The sequence below is a fragment of the Hemicordylus capensis genome, chromosome 2, assembly GCF_027244095.1.
Source record: "Hemicordylus capensis ecotype Gifberg chromosome 2, rHemCap1.1.pri, whole genome shotgun sequence".
NCBI classification, from domain to species: Eukaryota; Metazoa; Chordata; class Lepidosauria; order Squamata; family Cordylidae; genus Hemicordylus; species Hemicordylus capensis.
In genome coordinates this window covers 4,584,195-4,605,796 of record NC_069658.1, presented here as the reverse complement: position 1 = coordinate 4,605,796, position 21,602 = coordinate 4,584,195, and the positions used below count along the sequence as shown (strand labels likewise).

General features: G+C 45.3%; 1 protein-coding gene across 8 annotated transcripts in view; it reads right to left on the bottom strand.

Annotated features, from left to right (window-relative positions):
• KIAA1328 (KIAA1328 ortholog) overlaps window positions 1–21,602 on the bottom strand; it is a 290,833-nt gene that overhangs the window by 266,646 nt on the left and 2,585 nt on the right. For 2 of the 8 annotated variants that reach the window (XM_053299433.1, XM_053299435.1), the window contains exons 2-3: window positions 16,655–16,794; window positions 4,804–4,898 (exon numbers count right to left, since the gene is read on the bottom strand). In XM_053299433.1, the coding sequence (XP_053155408.1) occupies window positions 4,804–4,898; window positions 16,655–16,794 (235 nt within the window). The other 6 variants (XM_053299432.1, XM_053299437.1, XM_053299438.1 and 3 more) reach the window with 6 other exon arrangements.

Here is a 21,602-nt window from a genome sequence, read left to right as displayed (position 1 = left end):
GATTATTTATTTATCATATTTCTATACTTCCTGAGATATAGATAGATAGATAGATAGATCTCAATTAAAATTCATAAAACAGATAAAAATCTGTTTAATTGAAAATTTTAATTGAAATTTTAATTTTAATATGTTTTTTTAATTATAAAAACATATTAAAATTTCAATTAAAAAGCCTGGGAAAACAAGTATGTCTTCAGGGTCCTCCAGAAACTGTTATCACATAGCCCGTCACAGGTCCTCCAGGTAATTCCTTTAATGCTGTATAGGTTAAAGCTCTCAATACAGCAGCCCAGGCTACAATATATGAATCAATCCAAAATCAATAGCTTGCTGCCTGTTTTGCTGTGAGAAATAATGAAGAAACATGCCAGTACTGATTTTATATTCTCTCTCTCTCTCTCTCTCTCTCTCTCTCTCTCTCTCACTCTCACTCACACACACACACACACACACACACACACACACTCCTTTTACTTTTCCAAATGGAGAAGAAAATTATGGCAAGTTTTAAAAAGAGTGAATGAGGTGAGAGAAACTAATGCTTAGCTCTCCTATTACACTGAAGAGGTCTTTTAATTACATCCATTAAAATATGATTAGGGTTAAAAATAAAAAGAGAATCAAGTATAAGCGAGCGTTATGCTGATTTTCCTTCTCAAAATTAATGTTGCTGCAACTTTCTATTTTTCTTCTGAAATGTCAGGTAGAAATATCAAGCTGCCCTTGGGGGTGGGGAAAATCAGAGCACCAAGACTTAAAAAGAACCTTGTTTTCAAATGAATTAGTGCTCTGCTACAGAATGGATTAAAAAATCCATGAGTTTCTTTTTATCAGGTTTATTTTTTTTAGAATTTCAATTGGCGTCTCTTTTTAAAACCACCCTGATTCAAAATGCAATCTGAATTTAATATAAACATGTTGAAGCCTACATCTACTCCCTTAAAGAGTTCCAGGAGCCAGAAGCAGTTGATAGCATCTACCCCGGTGATGAGAAGCCCGAGGCTCCTTTTGAACATGAAAAACTTGCGCTATCTGGGCCTGGTGCTCAGTAACACACTTCCAGGGCAGAGGGGCTGATTCCCCTGTGGCCAGTGCAAATAGGGCAAAAAAGAGAGCAGCACCAAGGATGCTGGGGAGGGGTCTCTGAAAGTCACTTCCCCCACCTCCACATCGACCATCTCCTCTAAGACACAAGAAACATTCTCGGTCAAGGAAGAGCACAAATGAAACTAATGAAATATTTATAGAATGCTTTCATTGCTGCTCAGTTTGACGGCATAAACCACGCTGAGAACATTTTATTGAAAAGCAGTAGAGAAACATTCTAAATGAGTTAAATAATATAATGATCATGTATGAAACACAAGAGCCCTTTCAAATATGTTGGATACGCACACAGGTGCCTGTGCACATGTTTGTGTGAATGACTGTGCAGGCATTCATTTACAAGAGAAGCTGGGTACAGGCTCCTCAAACGCAGGTTGCAGAGAGGAAGTGTACCACTACACGTGCTTTAGCATACTGTGTGAACAACTGTATCTGCATACAGATCTGTACATGTCTGCACTGTATGCAGATTGTACATGTATTGAACATAGTATGTGAAATGGGTTAGGAAATTAAAGGCTGCTGTTCTACATAAAAGAACCATGGAGTTCTTATCAGATTTCTGAAGTTAAGCTTGACAGATGACAGAGTAAGTCATCAAAAATCATATGCAGCACTGTTGGTCTATTAGAAAGAATCCAAGTCACAGGAGGGCAATATATTTGTTAGGATCAACTAAAACATCACAAAAAATGTAAGCTTTCCAGTTCTCCACAACCCTCCTTGATGCTAGATGCAACGAGGGCTGTTGGGACAAAGCAGCAATAATGGCTGCCGTCCAGTTTTTGGAAAATATAATATCTAGCTGTATTTGGATCCGTCTCCAGTAGTAAGTGGAACACTTTGCTCCCTTGTGAGGCACAAAGCAGAAATAAAGAGAAACATGGTAGTCTCTATATTAGCACAACTGGAGACTGATTTTAAGGTGCTGCATTAGGTAAAGAATAAATCATGTATCCACCTCTATCGGGCAGCAGAGATATAGGAAGATGCTGAAAGGCATCATCTCATACTGCACGGGAGATGCCAATGGTCAACCCCGCCTATATTCTACCAAAGACAATCACAGAGCCCTGTGGTTACCAGGAATCAAAAACGATTCAATGGCACACTTTACCTTTAAGTCATCTATTAGATTAATTAGTTATTATTGTGGGCTTCCTATTAGATCCAGAAACTAGAAAATCACAAAAGGCACTAGAAATCTGGAGATGCCAGTAAACTCATCAGAAACACCCAAAGAATCTTAAGCTATGGATGTGCTTCTAGTTGAATTTTATGAACTCTGCAATATGTTCAGTTCTGAATTATGAACTTTTATAACTCTGCCAACCCAACACAGCATGGACACTTACTTTTGCATCTCAAGGAGACAGACTATTTTGCCCAGGAACTACCAGTCCTCCTTTCTGAAGAGTTCCAACATAATTCTGTGCATATTTTTTAATAAGTCTTACTTCTAAGTAAACATGCACAGGTCTGCAATCTTAGCCATCAGAGAAATGATCCGACTTAGTATTTTTGCCAGTGTACAAAGAGAGTCAAACAGAAACCTGCCTCTGGCATCTCAGCAGATAATATTCTGCAGTACGTGTGAGTTGCATGGCCAAAGGTTTTGGATTCTTTACCTAGGCTGGATACAAGTTCTATTAGCTGGAAATCAACAGCTGTTTCTTCTTCTTCTTTTAATTGTCATAGCAACAAGTTAGTATGCCTACTTGTTCAGGAAATATATGAATTTCAAAACAGGAAACTTGATTTAAATTGGGGGGTTTTTTCCTCAGTGATTTAAATCACCTTAATTTAATCAATCCACACTGCTTAGCCATTCAGCTAGGAGCAGCATGCTACGTGCAACAATGCAAAGGGTGGGGAAAGGTTCAACAGAAAATCTCCCTATACATCGCCAGAGAAACTCGAAAATGTCATCATTTATTTAGAAGGCTTCTGTGAGCTCTCTCCTACTTAGGACCCTTTTTTTCTTATTATTGCAAGATTATCAACTGCAACACATACATACACAAAAGAACACAAGCCCTGGGAAAAATCCACAGGGTCCCCCGACATGGTCTAAGCCCTCAGGCAGATAAGAACACTCTTTTGATAATGATTGAAACACTTTCAAATGTGAACAGTGAAGAAATCAAGGGGGACAAATCTTGGTGGTTGCACCCTGCTTCCTCTGATGGCCCAAAGATAAAACTGCCATGTGGAACCAAACTTCAGATCCAGTTAGGCCAGAACTCTAACAGCCAAGCAAGTTATCCAGGGAAATACCCAGCTGGGGCAAGGTTATAAGTTTATTCAGTCATTGACGAGCAAAACCAGCTGGGGCAATGGTCAAAAGTATTCACACACATAGTCCCAATATAGTTCAGTTCCCATCAGCACTAACAGCCACCGACAGACATCTCTCACAAATTTCTCAGCTACCCCCAGTAGGCAAACATCACATTCTGCCCACTAGCTGGAAACACAAACACAAAAACACACAAACAAACACACACCCCTTTAAAAGATTGTGCCTTTCCCAGTTTTCCAATCTCACATTGATAGGAAGCCAGTGATCTTTTCAAGAGAAAAAAGGTCATATGTTGATGTGAAGACATCTGAAACACATCCTGGACAGCCAAAGAAACAAAAAGAAAAGAAACCAGAAGCAAGTTAAAACTCTTTTTGGTCTACAGCAAATATGCCTGCCTGCAAAGCAACTCTTCCTGCATCTATGGCTGCAGGCGGAGAGAAGTTCCTCTGTTAAAAATCCAGCAGTTACAAAAACAAAAGCTCAAGGATCAAGCGATATAAGCAGACAAATGTGCCTAAATGCACTTCATTCCCAACAGAGCCCAGTGGCAAGTACTTGGAGGTTCTGAGCAGCGCGGTGACTACTCAAGGCCTTTGTGTGCCTGACACCCCCCGCTTGTGTGTACCCTCCCCCCCTACACACACACACACTTTTGTAAGAGGCTGGGAGCAAAAGGGCATCTTGCCAGCTCGTGGGTGCCCCAGTAACCAGCTGCCTGAGGCGACTGTCTCACCTCAGGGCCACCCATGGAGCAGAAACTGCAGAAGGGATAAATGGAGCACCAGGGGAAGAGCCAGTCCAGAGTGGATTTGGGTGGGTCCGGAGACGAGAGAAGGGCCCTTGTGCTCCTGCCCAACACAAGCCTTTCAACAAACATCCCACGTTGCATAGTGCTTTTAGAAGCTCCTACTTGCACATTTTGAAGCCTTCTGCCATTGCCATGAGGACTAGTAACCTGTTCAAGCTAATGCTGAAAGTAGAAATCATCTAGACTGCACGTGCTGAAGTCTGAGCTAGACACCTGCACCACTCCGCACACGTCACAGCTGTACAAATGTCAAGGCACAAACGGCAATGACGCTATTGAGGCCAGAGTCTAAGGAGGGTACCTAGGGGCAGGGCTGGAAACCATGTCATGGGGCATGATTACTTGGATACACAAGACACAATGAGGACCAATTCCACAAGAGCTTCCTGCAGTCGGGGCAGTCTCTTGCTGGTGGGAGACACAGACGACGACTCCTTGCCCTACTTGATAATACCTGTGCCAGCAAGAGGAGTGATAATACACTTTTAATAAACATGAACACTTAAATTTCATAACGAAGTAATTGGATGGCGAGTCTCAACCTAAACCTGATGCATTATCAAGCAGAGTTTATCCTCACCTTGCAAGCTCCTTAATTAAGTTTGCAATGCGCCTCTTGTCTTCGGGACATAAATCCTTTAGAGAAGCACTCTTCATTCCTCCTTTGTCAGGGACCTGAAAATTAAAATCAGCATTTTAAAAAGCAATCATTAATACGGAACAAGTGTTTCCGAATCTATAATAAAAGTATTTCAAGCACCAGAGGCTGCATATTCAGCCCCCAGATGAATTAAGAACTAAAGAAAATACAAGTTTTTAAACAATAAAGAATCAGCCAAAAGGATAATTTCCCCAATTGTGTCTGGAGGAGTCACTATTAACTTGTGCTTTTGGAGATAAGCTCCCAACTGGAGAGAGAAGCAGAGGGTCTGAAACAAGTCAAGAAGCTTCTTAGAAACAGATCGTGGATGGGAGACTGCAGCCAGCTTGTCCCATTTTTAAGATCTTTTTGATGCCCAATGCATTTGTCCTGAGGCCAAAAGGTCTCACTGTGCCAAATGCTGGCTATCTGGAGACCACAAGTGCACAAGAGATCCACCCACAAAGGCCACCACAACATGTATAACAGGTTTACAGTAGTAAGCCATCATCAATAGTACAGTCTCATTACAAATTGCACAGCTGTCACATCACCTGTAATTTGCTACTGTGGTAGTGCCATGGGAGAGAGATTATTTGCATCACTTCTGCAACCAAGAAGCGACTGGAAAAGAATTCTGTTCTATATACTACCAACGGTCTGGTCATCCTGTCTCACTGTTAAGAACTGGCTAGCTTTACACTCTCTGCCCACCAGAGGGCACTTCATTGTACAGTACATACATGCACAGTTCACTTCAGCTCTCTGTCTGCATGCAAATTTTCATGGCTAATAGGAAGTGCACCTTGGAATAATGGGATGGATTCTTCCATTTAATTCCCAATTCCAACCTAATACCAGCTTTCTCCACTGTACCAAGAGCTGAAATACACAGTAATAAGACAAAGCCTATAAGAATGAACTAGAAATTATACAAGGAGGTAACTACAACTAACCCGCAAAGACAAAATCTAGGTGTAATCACAGGCTAAGCCTTGAGCAAAACTCTGGTTAGAAGCAGCGGAAAGGCCAGGACTGAGAAGTGTCCAAGGTACAGCCATCAACATTCATCCACCACACCTAGCACAATCGCACCATCTCCCACCAACCTGGTAAAAATCCAAGGCACTGGTTGCCCAGAAATGTGGTGCTTGTGCCCAGGAACTTGAAAGTATATAGAACATCTGCCTGACTTGCAGTGTCCACCCTCTTGCTCCTGATAGAGTGCCCTCCATTCTTCTAGTTGCACACATACATCCACATGCAGCTGCCTTCTGCCGCTTCAGACTGCTGGTTCACGTGGCTCAGGATTGTCTACACTGGTGGCAGCTTTCTAGGACTTCAGACAAGGCCTTTCCTAGCCTTAGCTGGAGATGCCAAGGACAGAGCCCGAGACCTTCTGCACTGGAAGCTACAGCACCTTCCCCTGTCAAGACCTTCTCTGGAGGCTTCCTCTCCAGTCATTCCAGCAGCCCCTGCCCTTGAGCTCACTGGACCTCTCCAATTCCAGGAATTGCAAGCTGAGCAAGAGCGGTGGTCTGCTTCCATTCCAAGACAACTGCCACCATTAAGCTAGAGCCCCACTTGCTGTGGGCTAGCGTGCTTCCTTCCCCTTCCATTCATGCACAAGTGGGCGCTTTTGCTTCCCCTTTAAGGGCAAACCACAGCTCCACATAACAGACACAGTCAGGGAACCATGGCTTGTTAAATAACATTAAAATAAGCCTAGCTATCAAGCCAGGATCAAACCCTGCCTCAGTATCCTAACGTGCTCAAAAACTGCTGTTCCACAAGTCTGCATGTAACATGGAACTTCATTACAGAACACACAGAGAAAGTTGTTCTTCATTCTCCTCCTCCTCCCACACACAACTCTGCAGCTTTCCAAGGCTTGTTCCCATTGCAGGACACGGCAGGCAGGTTTCTGGTTACATCTAAACCCAGCCACTGAAACAACAGCCACCCTTGAGGAGCTGCTTACAGTTTGTCCGAGGCAAACAATATAAGTTCCCCCCAAGCTTCTAGCCAACGCGGGGCACCTTGGCACAATGCAAAGCCATGCAAGCAAGAATGAACCAAGGATGCAAATCTCTTTAGCACACCATGCACACCTCCTCAAGAGCTTGAATGGGAGTGGTGGTGAGACATTACCAAGAAAACATGCCCTTCTGGGCCTTGCTACTCCTTTCAAGGAAGTCTTCAAAAGCTAATAAAATTATTATTTTAAGCAGTCTTTGAAATGGATAGCAGGGAGCAACTTGTGTGCCAAGTGATGTTTTCGCAACCCCAGGCGTCAGAGACCTTCATTCAAATCTTTTGATTTGGGTTTAATCTGTACAAGCTTTTCACTCAAAGCACTTCACGTTAACAGCTGCAGGTGATATCTGTTAAAAAACTTTCCCTGCACTTCTCAAAGACTGTAACTCATTTCAAAGACAAGGGCTCGTTTTCATGCATTCACACTGAATCCATACTCTCCCACTAGTCTTGAAAGACACACACACTCTGGGTCAAAGAACTTCAGCGTCATGGACTCCATGAGCATTTCACTGGAGGCCTTGCTTGATGGACACCCTGCATGAACCCACTTTCCAGAAAAACCCACTTTTTTAAACTATGAAAAACAACAAGCAGTTGGAGCTGGAGACCCACATTGATCAACTCAGTTCAAGAAAGCCTCATTTGCGGTTAGAGTGCTGGACTAGGACCGGGAAGACCCGAGTTCAAATCCCCATTCAGCCATGAAACTAGCTGGGTGACTCTGGGCCAGTCACTTCTCTCTCAGCCTAACCTACTTCACAGGGTTGTTGTGAAAGAAACTCAAGTATGTAGTACACTGCTCTGGGCTCCTTGGAGGAAGAGCGGGATATAAATAATAATACACTGGAACATCTGCAAAAAATACAAGCTACCTGTAGCCAAAAATTGGTGGGACCATCAAATTGAAAAAGTTGAAGAAAATGAAGATGTAAAAATATTATGGGACTTCCGACTACAAACAGACAAACATCTGCCACACAAGACACCAGATATAACTGTAGTCGAGAAGAAAGAAAAACAAGTCAAAATAATCGACATAGCAATACCAGGGGATAGCATAATAGAAGAAATGAAATAGAAAAAAAATCACAAAATACCAAGATCTACAAATTGAAATGGAAAGGCTGTGGCAGAAAAAGACCAAAATAATCCCAGTGGTCATTGGCGCCCTGGGTGCAGTTCCAAAAGACCTTGAAGAGCACCTCAACACCATAGGGGCCACAGAAATCACCACCAGCCAATTACAAAAAGCAGCTTTACTGGGAACAGCCTATATTTTGCGACGATATCTATAACAACAGTAACAACATTGACAATAAAATTCTGGCATCCCAGGTCCTTGGGAAGGACTCGATGTCTGGATAAAACAAACCAGTCAATAACACCTGTCTGACTGTGTAAAATAAACAACAACAACAACTTTGGTGTTGAAAGAACTACACTGGCTGCCGTTATGTTTCTGGGCAAAATACAAGGTGCTGGTTATTACCTATAAAGCCCTAAACAACTTAGGCCCTGGGTATTTAGGAGAACATCTTTTTCGCCATGAGCCCCACCACCTGCTAAGATCATCTGGAGAGGTTCGTCTGTGGTTGCGGCCAACTCGTCTGGCAGCTACTTAACAGGCCTTCTCCGTTGCTGCCCCTGGACTTTGGAATGCGCTCCCTGTTGAAATAAGAGCCTCCCCATCTCTGGCAACTTTTAGAAAAGGACTGAAGACACATTTATTTACCCAGGCTTTTAATTAGATTTATGGTTTTACATTTTTAATATTGGTTTTAAATGATTTTAATTGTTTTGGTTTTTTATTTTGATGTAAACCGCCCTGAGCCATTTTTGGAAGGGTGATATATAAATCAATCAATTAAATAAATATTATTTGCAGAACTGGACACCAGAAGGCCCATCCACCCCAAGACACTGCTGGATGCCACCTGCAGCTGCACACATGAATGTATTTACTGCATGAAGTAAAATCTGACAGGTTGGCAGCACACAACACAGGCAGGCTGGCCCCTTAACAGAACATCTCAAATGCAGCCAGAGTCAAAAATCATCATTGAGAGGCATGCACAGTTCCCTAACTCAAGAAGGGATATTAAGGGAACACATTTTGGCTTATAAGGTGTGGTGGGAGTGCTCTCTCTTGGCACAGACAGTAGCAGTAACTGGAGATGGTTAAGACACTGGAGATGGTTAAGACCTCAAGGGAAGGAGACCAGCTGAGAGAGGGTGATCCTCTCCATGACACAGCCATAGGGGACCAAATCTCCCCTCAGCCAGGAACCCACTAGGTGGCTTTCAGCAAGACTCTCTCTAGGCCCAGCCTTCCCACATCTGCAATAAGGGGATAATCCTGCCAGTTTACCTGATAGGGTTCTTGCAAAGATTTCAGCAAATATACATGAAGCGCTTTGAACACTAGAAAGTGCCGCATAAGTGCTAAGCATTATTTTTTAGGGATGTGCGTTTCGTTTCAGATACAAAACGTTTTGTGAACAAAACAGGCCATTTCGGCTGTTTTGTAGCCAAAACAGAACACCCAATGCTCAAAACAGAAAATTTTGTAGCCAAAACAAAACGTCCCTGTTTCGGATACAAAATGTTTTGTTGTTTCGGCTGTTTTGGAATTCCATTTTGCAATCGCAGAAAGTCTTTCTCCTTCAGTCTCCATTTTTAGTTTTGTCATCTGTTTGAATTTCCAGCCCTTCCAGCCCACAGATTGGCCAGCAAAAGCATGGGCTGATCTGCTGGCAATTGCCTCCTTATTCCTTTTAAGCAAATTTAAGTAAATTTTACCCTCATTGGCCAGTGGGGCAGTGTGCATTTCATTGTTGTTGTTTCACACTGTTGTATGCAGATCAATTGCATTTTGGGTGGTGGTGGGGGATTGTGGATATGCATGACCTTTGGAAATCTGCCTGGTTCTTTGCAAAGCTCTGCTGCTGTTGTTGTTATGTGATGTTGATGTTATTTGGGGTGAATTTGGGGCAGAAAGGGGGCAGAAGATTGGGTCAGGTGGTAGTGCCCCAATGGGTTCATGCTGCCACCCAGATTCCAAAGGAATTGGGAAAAGGTCTGATTTTTAAGAATTTCTGATGTTGAAATGTCTTTGAGGCAGATTCAGGGCAGAAAGGGGGCCTGAGGGGCAAAACAGTGGGTTGGGTGGCAGGGCCCCAAAGGGTGCCTGCCATAAGCCAGATTCCAAAGGAACAGGGCAAAGGGCTGATTTCTTAGGAATTGTTGGAAGTTTACGCTTCTTTAAGGTTTCCCCCCCCCCAGAATAATGGAGATTTCAGCAGACCCATAACTCCACCTGGGGGGCACTGGGGTGGCCGGGAGTGAGTGGTGGTGTAGTGCACATAGGGTGCCAACCTCCCCCGTGGGTTGCTAACCCATGGGGTACTGGGTTCTGTTGTTTCTGAGGTGTTCTGAGTGTAGATTCTCTGGTAGCATATGAGATTTTCAATGACAAACCATGAATCCACTCTCATATGCTACCAGAGAATCTGAATCTACACTCAAAACATCTCAGAAACAATAGAACCCAGTACCCCATGGGTTAGCAACCCATGCGGGTGGTTGGCACCCTATGTGGTCTACACCACCACTCGCTTTGGGCCACCCTGGTGCCCCCCAAGTGTAATTATGGGGCAGGAATTATAAGGGTCCATCATTCCCTATGGGGAAGAACTTTACAGATGTGCAAACTCCATTACATCTTTAAAAATCAGCCCTCTGCCCAATTCCTTTGAAACAATTCTGGCAGCTTTCTTGCCCCCACTGGGCACTACCACCCACCCTACTCTGCTCTGGGCCACCCCTTTCCCCCCAACATTAAGCTATACTTTTGCTAAAACCTCAATTCTTCCCTAAGTGAAAAATCCTATACTTCAAAAATTCACCAAAACCCAGCCCTTTGCCCAATTCCTCTGAAATTTGGGTGGTAGTTTCCACCCATTAGGCACTACCACCCCCACCCACTAGTTTTTCCCTGGGGCCATTTTTTAAAACCCAAAACGTTTCGGATTTGGATTTTGCAATTTCGAACAAAGAACAAAACGGGAGTATTTCAGATTCGGGCCAAAAACAAAACAGAAAACAAAACAAAACGCACAGCCCTAATTATTTTATTAGAGAACCAACACAGTAACAGTAACACAGCATAAGTCAGATTCAACCAAGCAGCCACAGATGGGTGGAGATGCCCAGGCAGTAAAGACATTGTTATGGATGAAATAATGAAATAATACATGGACACGGGTACAAAAGCAATCCAGGAAGAGGGACGGAGAGGCTTTCAGTACCATCGGCCATGGTATCTGGGGTTGCCTCTCTGGGTTGGGACTAGCAGGCACCCTTATATGGTGGCTCCAGTCCTACCTGAAGAATCATACCCAGAAGGTGGTCTGAGAGATCCCGGCTCTCCCTCTTGGGCACTAGCCTATGGAGGATCACAGGGATCTGTTCTGCCCCACTCCCTGCAATAGCAGAACATGTATGTGGTGTTTAATGTATACCTGAAAACTGCTGGGAGAAGTCATTCCTAGGTATCAGCTGTGGTGTCATCAGTATGTGGAGGATACCCAGCTCTGCTTAGCATTTAAGTCAGCAAGTACCAGGGTGGTAGTGAGCATCCTGAACAAGCATTAGGAGGCTGTTCTGGGCGGAAGCGGGGCAAACAAGCTGGAATTTAACACAGGTAAGACAGAGGAACTCTGGGTTGGCAAAACCAATCACCTGAGTGATGAGGTAAACCTAGTCTTGGACACGGTCACGCTCCCCTTGAAAGACAAGAGATGACAGCTTTGTGGATCTCCTGGAATCAACACTGTCCTTAGAGACTCGGGGGTGGGGGGGACACAGCATCTGGAAGTGCCTTTCACCAACAAGGGCTTGTATGTAAGCTGTGATTCTACTTGGAGAAGGTAGACCCAAACTCAGCTACTGGTTACATCCAGACTGGATTACCATAATGTACTCTGAAGGAGGCTCCCCTTGAAGACTGTTCAGAAGCTTCAGCTGATCCAGATTTTATTTATTTATTTATTTATTTATTTATTTGATTTGATTTGATTTGATTTGATTTGATTTGATTTCTAGACAGCCCTTACAGAATAGCTCAGGGCGGTTCACAAATATCATAAAACAGTTAAAATCAATCAATGATCGAGAATGAAAATTTTAAAATACAATAAAGCAGCTAAAAAATAAAAATAAAACAATTCAAAACCTTATAAAACCCTATAGATTAAAAACCCTTTAAAACAATTTTAAAACCCTGGAAGGCCAGGTCAAACAGGTAGGTCTTTAGGGTTCTCCTAAATGCCAATAAAGAATTCAAATTATGGATTCCTGCTAGGTGTGCATTCCACAATCAAGGAGCAGCTACAGAGAAGGCCCGCCTTTGGGTCGCCACCAGACAAGCTGGTGACAACTGTAGCCGGATCTCCTCAAATGATCTTAGCATGAGGTGGAGATCAGACCAAAGGTGGTGCTCTCTAAGGTAACCTGGACCGAAGCCATTCAGGGCTTTAGAGGTATTAACCAGCACTTTATATTTTGCCCGGAAACATAACGGACAGCCAGTGCAGATGTTTCAAAATAGGCTTACTATGGTCTCTCCGAGTTGCCCCAGAGACCAGCCTGGCTGCCACATTTTGAACTAATTGAAGTTTCCAAACTACCTACAAAGGCAGCCCCACGAAGAGCACATTACAGTAGTCAAGCCTGGAGATTACCAGCTGGTGCACCACTGTTCTGAGGTCATCCTCCTCAAGGAATGGACGCAGCTGTCGAATCAGCCCAAGTTGATAAAAAGCACTCCTGGCCAGAGCCTCCACCTGATATACCAGGGTGAGGTCTGGATCCAAGAGAACCAAGCTGTGTACCTGCTCCTTCCAGAGGAGTGTAACCCCATCCATCACAGGGAGATCTAACTCATCTCTCAGATTCACTGAGAGAGCCAAGAGAACCAACAGTCATACTCCCTCTGTCGATTCCCCAGTATAGGTCATCCATCAGGACGACCAAGATTGACTCAACCCCATAGCCCACTCTAAAGCCAGTTTGAAATGGGTCTAGATAATCAGTTTCCTCCAAAACCGCCTGGAGCTGGTCGGCCACCACCCTCTCAATCACCTTGATCAACCAAGCGAGATTAGAGATTGGCCTATAACTATCCATCACTGAGGGATCCAGGGAAGGCTACTTAAGAAAAGGTCTAATTATTGCCTCCTTCAAGCATGGAGGCACCTTACCCTCACTCAGCGATGCATTTATGATATTCACCAGGCCTTCTCGAATAATCTCCCTGCTAGATCGAAGCAGCCAAATTAGGCAAGGGTCCAGAGAACACGTGGTGGACCACACTGCTCCAAGCAGCTTGTCCACATCTTCAGGAATCACAGATTGAAATTGATCCAACCTAACACTGCAAGAAGGATTGCTGGACATCTCCTCCATAGACCCTGCAGAAAAGGTGGAATCCAAGTCGGCTCGAATACAGGAGATTTTATCCTCAAATAACCCACTGAGGGCATCACAGCAGAGCACCTCCAGGAGCTGATTAGAAACAGAAGGAGTAGAAATTAGACTCCTCACTACCTAACTCCACCGAACATGAACCCGCGGAAGCTATGCGAAACAACCAGAACTTCTTTTTTGCTGCACGCACTGCCTCCGCGTAAGCCCTCAAGTGGGTCACATGCTGCATCCTGTCAAATTCGAGCCGAGTTCTCCTCCACCTGTGCTCCAGTCGCCTACCCAGCCGCTTCAACCCTCGCAGCTCCTCGGTATACCAGGGAGCCGATTCTGAAGAGGGTCTGGAGGGAAGCTTAGGAGCAATCATGTCTACCTTTCTGGCAAGTTCCTTATTCCAGGTTCCCACAAGGGCATCAACAGAATCGCCGGCAGCACCAACTTCAAAAACCTCCAAGGCCTTTTGGAACCCTACTGGCTCTAGCAGCCTTTTTGGGCTGACCATCTTAATTGGTCCATCACCCCTGTAGGGTTGTGGTCCGTCCATGACAATGGGGAAGCCACCGGATCCCCCATCAACGGAACACCCCCCTGATCCGAACAGAAGACCAAATCGAGTGTGTGGCCGGCAATATGAGTTGGTTCAGATACTAGTTGGGATTAATTGTCATGGCCGCTATGAACTCCTGAGCCGCACCAGACAAGCCAGTCCCAAGGTGGATATTGAAGTCCCCCAGAACCAAAAGCCTGGGACACTCCAACACCAGCTCCGCGACCAGGTCGGACAGCTCAGTTAGAGAGTCAGTCGGGCAGCGGGGTGATCGGTACACCAACAGAATCCCCAATCAATCCCTAGTTGCCAGCTTCAAAAATATACACTCAATATAAGTCAGTTGCCTCACAGGGGCCCTGGTAAGGGAAATTGTATTCTTATGGACCACAGCCACTCCTCCCCCACCTACCACTTCCCCATACCTGCTCCACAATAGAATAACCTGGAGGGAGAAGCTGAGCCCACACTGGACCACTCGCCTCCCCCAACCAGGTCTCAGTTATACATGCCAGGTCGCAACCTCGTCCATGATCAAGTCATGGATAATTTTGATCTTATTCTGAACTGACCTGGCATTACAGAGGAGCAAGGCCAGGCTCTGTGGGAAACTGGAGCTGCCACAAGGATGCTCGTGGGCACTACTCGCTGCATGAAGTAACTGCACCCATCCTCCAGCAGTTTCACTGGCTGCCAGTTTTCTTCTGGGCTCGATTCAGATCTCTGTTTTGATGTTTAAAGCTCTACACTGCTTGGGGTCCAGGTATCTGTTGGACTGCATTCACCATATGCATCTGACAAGGCCCTCCATTCTGCATCACCGATCCTGCTCTCGGTCCTGCCATTGAGAAAGATTCAGTTGGCTGGAACCAGGGACACAGCCTTTTTGGTTGTGACCCCTCAACATTGGAATGCCCTCCAAAAGGAGCTTTGTTGGTCTCCCTCTCTTAGGGCTTTTAAAAAGGATTTAAATATCCTCCTCTTTAGAGAAGCTTTCAAATGTTTTAGCTTTTAAGTGTTTTAACCTGCTGTCTGCATCCACTGGATTTTAAGCTTGATTTTAATTGCAAGCCGTATTTTGTTGCCTGCTTCTTGTTTTTATGATTTATTGTGAGTGGCCCCAAGCAGCATTGTGCCAGAGGAGTAGCATATAAATACTTTACATTAAGACAGACAAGCAGAGTCCCTTCTTGGTGCTGACAGGAGCAGTGGCTGTGTCGGCATCTGGGGGCACTATGAGCTTAGCATTTTGAGGCCTCTCTGCCCCCACGAGAGACTGGAGGGAGGGAGAAAGCCCTCAGGCCAGGGGGAAATCACGAGTCCTAATTCACATAATGCCAAGTTAACGAAGGACTATGAACACTGCACTTGAACTAATCCAAATTCTGATAGCTCCAGATCTCTGGGCTACAGGGAAGATTCATTGTTTACATTTGTAACCTCCTATTTTTCTACGCTAGAACTAAAGGCAGCATGCACAGGATTCCCAGGTAGTTTCCCATCCAAACACTGTCCAGATGCAGCCCGGTTTAGCTGCAGCAACCTTGCTGCCTGCAGCACTGCTGCCTCCCATGCCTTCAGACCAGGTCCAGACCAAGATTAGCTCAGTTTGGAGTACTGAGCCCGAACAGCTCCATTCTGGATTAGCCTTCAGTCCCTTCTCTTGTATTTCCAAGACATCTTCTACAAGCACGAGGACTCAACACACATATGTCTTTCATCACGTGTGTAGTGAACCACCAGCAGCTGACAATACACACCACTTTGCCTAAGAGTGTAGTCTCAGAGGCTGCAGCAGAACAGGTAAGTGCAAGGGGAGAAAAGAAAGAGGATGGGGATATGGAAGGAAAGGTGACGAGAAAGCCAAGATGTCCACAATGCCACTGCCTGTATAAGAGATGCTGGAATTAAGATCCTTGGACTAACCATTGTTCAGTCAAAACAGAACACCACTACACTGGGATGGTTCAGACAAGATGCACAACCATGGTTTAGTGACTTGTGAATGAGCAGCCAAAATGTGCTCCCCTCCCCCCCCACCCCTTCTCTTATCGCATATCGCCCTCTTATTCTGGTTTGGGGCAAACCAAAGCCTCCTGTTTTGTCCTAACTAGTTTGATACCCTGATTTGTTAGCTAACTAGTTTACAGACCGTATTTGGCCAAAATGGGAAACTGATCTGTTTCAACTGGCAAACTGAGACTTTAAATCTCCTCTGCTTGAACGCAAAGGAAGGAGGAAGAAATTAAGAGAGACACGCAGTTCATGTACGTAACATTAAACCATGGTTTCACATGACATCTGAATTGGGCCTCAATCTGACTGTTGACTGGACAGACTCTGGAACTTTTCTCTCCACAAACTGGGTGCACTTCAGTACTACAGGGGGCAAGAAAAGACAGACTAGCTGAAGTCTTACTCAGCTGAGGAAACAGGCTGGCTAGCCCCGCCCAGAAACTAGGCTACTTACAACGTGTGGCTCCCCAGATGATGCTGAACTACAACTCCCATCATCCCCCACTGTTAACTGCCCAGAGACAAACGTTTGGGGCGGTGTACAAATTTGATAGATAAATAAATAAATAAAATAATAAGTTGTAAGTGGGGGTGATGGGGAGTTGCAGTTAGCAACTTCTGTAGAGCCACACGATACCTACCCTTGGTTTAGATGATCATCTGAATCAGGCCTCCCAGTTCTGTTACAAGAAGTGCCATACTGACCTGCTGCCCAGCAGCCTCTCCTGGGCTCTTAAAGGCATCCATGGGGACAGGAGCAGCAGATACAGGAGCCTTCGCCTTCACGTCTGCTTTGTGACCTTTCAGCAGGTGTCTTGCTCGAAAATTCCTCTCTGTGGAAACTCCTATAGATTGAACAAACAAGATCAGGAAAACCTCCAGTTGTTCCGACAAAGCTCCTCCCCAACAGCCACTCAAATCAGAGGAACTGAAAGTGGGCTCAAAAAGGCTTCAGCAGCACAACACCAATCAAACCAGACTGAGGCACTCCGCCTGGGGCCTTCAGGACTCTGCACATTGGACTTCCTATTCCCATCAGAAGCCTAACGCGCCTCGTCTCACAGGTTCAGCACAGGCCACGCCATAAACCACAGGTTAATAGTCTTGTTAACAGGCCTCAGTGATTACATCTGTTCCTGGACACTTTTCAGTATGTTCCTGTCCAGGAATAAGTTGTTTTTCCATGCCCAACACATGCTTTTTGTTAATTAATCAGAAGTTAGTCTCAAGCAAACTTCATAATGAATTACTTGATCATTGTCTCCATGTAGCTTACCCTCCTCATGCCCACCATTCCTGCTACCACACATTGACTAGTCTCATTCCAACCAAGTCAGATATCGGTCTCTGCACAAAACAAAGTTAACACTGCAGAACCAAGTAAGAGGAGGACTGCAGTGGGGAGCAGGCTCGCTTCTGCCTCGAGTTCAGGCACTCTCCTTGCCAGGAATTCCCTTTCCCCTGCTGACTGAGCGAAGCAGCACCTTTCCATGGGCTGGCTCGCTTCTCTTTAGCAGGGCGGAGAGCAACTGTCCCTCTTCAGCCCCAGCACAGGGCCGGTTTCTGGTCTCTCTCCTTGTGTTGAGATAAGGACTCATCTTATGGCTTTTCTAAGACAACCACTCTGAGAAATTTTAGCAACCCACTTTTTGTATAGCTAGCCATGTTTCAATACTCGTGGTTGCTGGGAATGGATCCATGTGACTCTTTGCTTTTAAAGGGCTATAAAGCCACGAGGTACTCAAGAAGCAGGTCTGTGGCACCAATTCATACCAGACGTAAAATGTCTGCAAGCTGATCAACCACTGTTGACCTAACTGAGCCCTGTGTCTGGAGCTGCAATCCCTTTGCAGACTGGAAAAGCAAGGAAACTAAAAGTCACAGAAACAGATGCTTCTACAACAGGGGCTTCATGCCTTGGGTCCCCAAGCCTTTAGCCATTGCGGCTGGGAAGGATGGGAGTCATTGTCTAACGCCACCTGCAGAGCCAAGGCCAGGACAGACCCCTGATCTATACTAACGACTGCTTCCAATTCAAATGACACTTTTTACACTCTCAAACTGTTCCTCTGTCTAACACATAGATATATGAATTGCAGAAGCTGGCAAAAAGAATCTAATTTGCCAACAGATAGGTGCAGTGAATTAGTATATTCCCATTAATATTCTATTTCTTTTTTGACCAAATAACCCTCAAAACTGAAAAGTGTGTTAAAGCAGACTAATGAGAAGACTTCCCAGTCTCTCAGTCTTCTGCTGCCTCCTAAGAAATCAGCAACCTCACGTTCTCCAGCACTCCAGAGAGCACCTAACGGGTTCTGGCTTGTAAAAATCTGATGCTGGTGCCAAGGAACCTGGCCTTAAAGAAACTGGGAGGGTTACATGCCTGGATTCTTTTGGGAACTACTTTCTTGCCCTGGCCTAAAGGCTCAGAAGAAGTTCCAATACGTCTCCTCCTCTCTGATTTTGGTCTGTTGCAATCAGCCAGCAGAGGCCACTCAGTCCACATACTTGGTTGGGATTTAAACCGTCCTCCAGGTTACAGTCCAATTCAGCAGCCACCACATCACACTGACTCAGTGACATTCTGCCACTATTCAGAGATCATACCTGGGACAAAAACGGGTGGCTGGTCTTCATCAGAAACTGAACATAAGACAATTCAAGGAAAGCAAGAGCAAAAAATGGTTGTATTTCTGTCTCAGAATCTGAAAATGGGCTTTTAAACACTTGATGGGAAAATACTGCTTCTCTGGCAATGGAAAAGGTCCACAGGGCACACATGCCTCCCACTCCTAGATGTGGACTTCAGAAAGGCATCTGGTGAGCAACTGTGGGAAACAGAGTGCTGAGGCTCCTCTCAGGTTCTCACGAGCAGGTATCAAAGCAGAAATTTATTTACATTCACATCTTTCCATTAGGAAGCTTCCTTATACTGAGTCAGGCCGTTGGTCTAGCTAGCTCAGAACTACAAACACTGATTGGCAGCAGCTCTCCAAGGTTTCAGGCAGGAGTCTTCCCCAGGCCTACCTGGAGATGCTGCCAGGGATTGAACCTAGGTCCTTCTGCATGTAAGCCCATGCTCTGCCTCTGAGCTATAGCCCCCTGCCCTACAGGGAAGACTTTTCAGCAGCCATTGCTCTCATGCAGTCATCCCCCCAATCCCCCAAATGCAAAGCAAGCAAGGCCACCCCTGATTAGCAAAGGGGACAATTCATGCTCGTGATGGCAAGACGAGCTCTCCGCCCATGAATTCAGCTTAGATTGCTAGACACTCCCACCAAATATTGGCAAATCCCAGCCTCAGATTCTCTCCATGTCTTCTAAGTGCCAAACCACCATCCAAGCTTGCTGCCAGAAACTGCTCACCTGCCTTGATGGAGCTGAAATGCAAGCACAGTGCAAAATGGCTTGGGGTTCCCTGCTCTTATTCACTCGGGCTTCTTTGCGGGCCCTGTTCCCCAGGAGGGGCCTGTGGCAGCTGAGTTGAGAGCTCATGTCTGCTGCAGAACCTTGATCTGGTACCTAAATTATCCCATGGCTGTCCCTGCCTTACCCTGCCCAGCCCTACTTGACAGCTTACTCTCGGTTTTTCTGGTCTAGATTCTGCTCAACCATAAATTCCAAGCCCCTGATCTAATTATGCTGCTTGCTGGGCACCCTGATACTCTGACAGAATAAACCATCTCCCCAAGAGATGACGACACAGGTCTACAGTTTTGTCAAGTCCAGTTTATTGAAATGCAGGTTTTCAAACAATCATACACCTGACTTCAATGGCCCCTTTGCCAAGTGCTTCGTTTCACACACATCCTCCCATGAATCTTTACAACCACCTTGTAAGTCAGGCCAGTGCTGTGATCTCCACACGGCAGAGAGGCTGCAACTTGCCAAAGGTCATCTGGTGGTTAATGGCTGAATGGGCATTTGGACTCGGGACCTCCTGGCTCACTATTCACTCTCCGAACTGAGGTCAAGAGTGAGCATCAGCCTCCTTTAGCAGGTGTCAGGATGTCACCCTAGGAAAACAAAAGGCTTCCAAGCAAGGAAACTCAGAGTTTGTTCTTGAAGTGGCTCTGTATTTATTTATTTTTTGAACTATTCTCCTTTGGGCACACTGATGATTTCTGCAGTGGATGTGTCTGTACAAGTAACAACCTGCAACCCACTCTGTCCAATCCACTAAATACTCCAAGGGAAGCCACGTCTCCAAAATGAAACCATTTCTTTCCAAGCTCCCACCAAAACTGTCAATGGCAATGCTCACAAAGCCCTGGTGAGCACCTCCTTCACAGCAACCTCCCTACTGTGCCTCTCTCAGTCCTCATCCTGAAGGGAAACTGCTGAACAACTATCAGGTCTGGGAGCCCACACTCCTAGACCTAGGCTAGGGGTCCCAATCTGTGGCCCTCCAGCTACCGTTGGGACTACAAATCCCATCATCCCATCACAATGGAGAACAGGCAGAGATGATGTGAGTTTCAGCCCAACATCTGCAGAAAGGCCACTGTTTGAGATTCCTATTCTAGACTAATCCTAAAAGAAACATGTAAACCAGGATACTTACTAGCTCTAAGAGTCTCCAAGGGCCCTGCCTCCATAGCTTGATTTGCCTTTTCACTGCTCTGGTTTCCTTGCATCATTCCAACATCCACGCAAGCCACATTCAACAACCCTATCAATTTGGTCACTAGAGGAAGGCTTACCTGCATTGATATCCTGTTCAGCCTTCCCCTTCTGACCAAAGAATTCTGAGCCAGTGTGATGTAGTAGATAGAGTGTTGGACCAAGACCTGAGAACGAGTTCAAGACTCTGCTCAGCCACAAAGCGGAGTCGCCTCACCCTCTCCTTTACAGTTCTGGCTTGCTACAAGAATCAAATGGGATATCCCACTATTGGAGGAACAACAGAATACCAATGTGACATGCAAGTAACTGAACTATTTTATTTGTTTGTTTGTTTAACATGTTTGTATATTGCCCAAAACACAAGTCTCTGGGCAGTTTACAACAAAACAAAACAAATAAAAAGGTTAAAACATTACAATTTAAAACTTAAAACATTAAAACTATTAAAAATAATCAAACTATTAAAATAGCATCTAATTAAAAGCCTGGGTGAACAAATGTGTCTTGACTGCCTTTTTAAAAGTTGTAAGAGATGGGGATGCTCTTATTTCAGCAGGGAGCACGTTCCAAAGTCTCGGGGCAGCAATGGAGAAGTCCTATCCCCAAGTACATAGGAAGCTGCCATATACTGAGTCAGACCACTGGTCTATCTAGCTCAGTATTGTCTTCACAGACTGGCAGTAGCTTCTCCAAGGTTGCAGGCAGGGATCTCTCTCAGCCCTATCTTGGAGAAGCCAGGGGGGAACTTGAAACCTTCTGCTCTTCCCAGAGTGGCTCCATCCACTAAGGGGATAATCTTGCAGTGCTTGCACTTCTAGTCTCCCTTTCATATGCAACCAGGGTGGACCCTGCTTAGCTAAGGGGACAAGTCATGCTTGCTACCACGACCTGCTCTCCTGGTCTTGTGGTAGTAACAGCAAGACAGTGCCAACCATCTGTGGTACCAACAGCAAGAAGAGCCGGTGGCAACTGCAAGCGAACCTCTCCTGATGATCTCAATGGATTCTCTCTGGCTTTGGGAGAA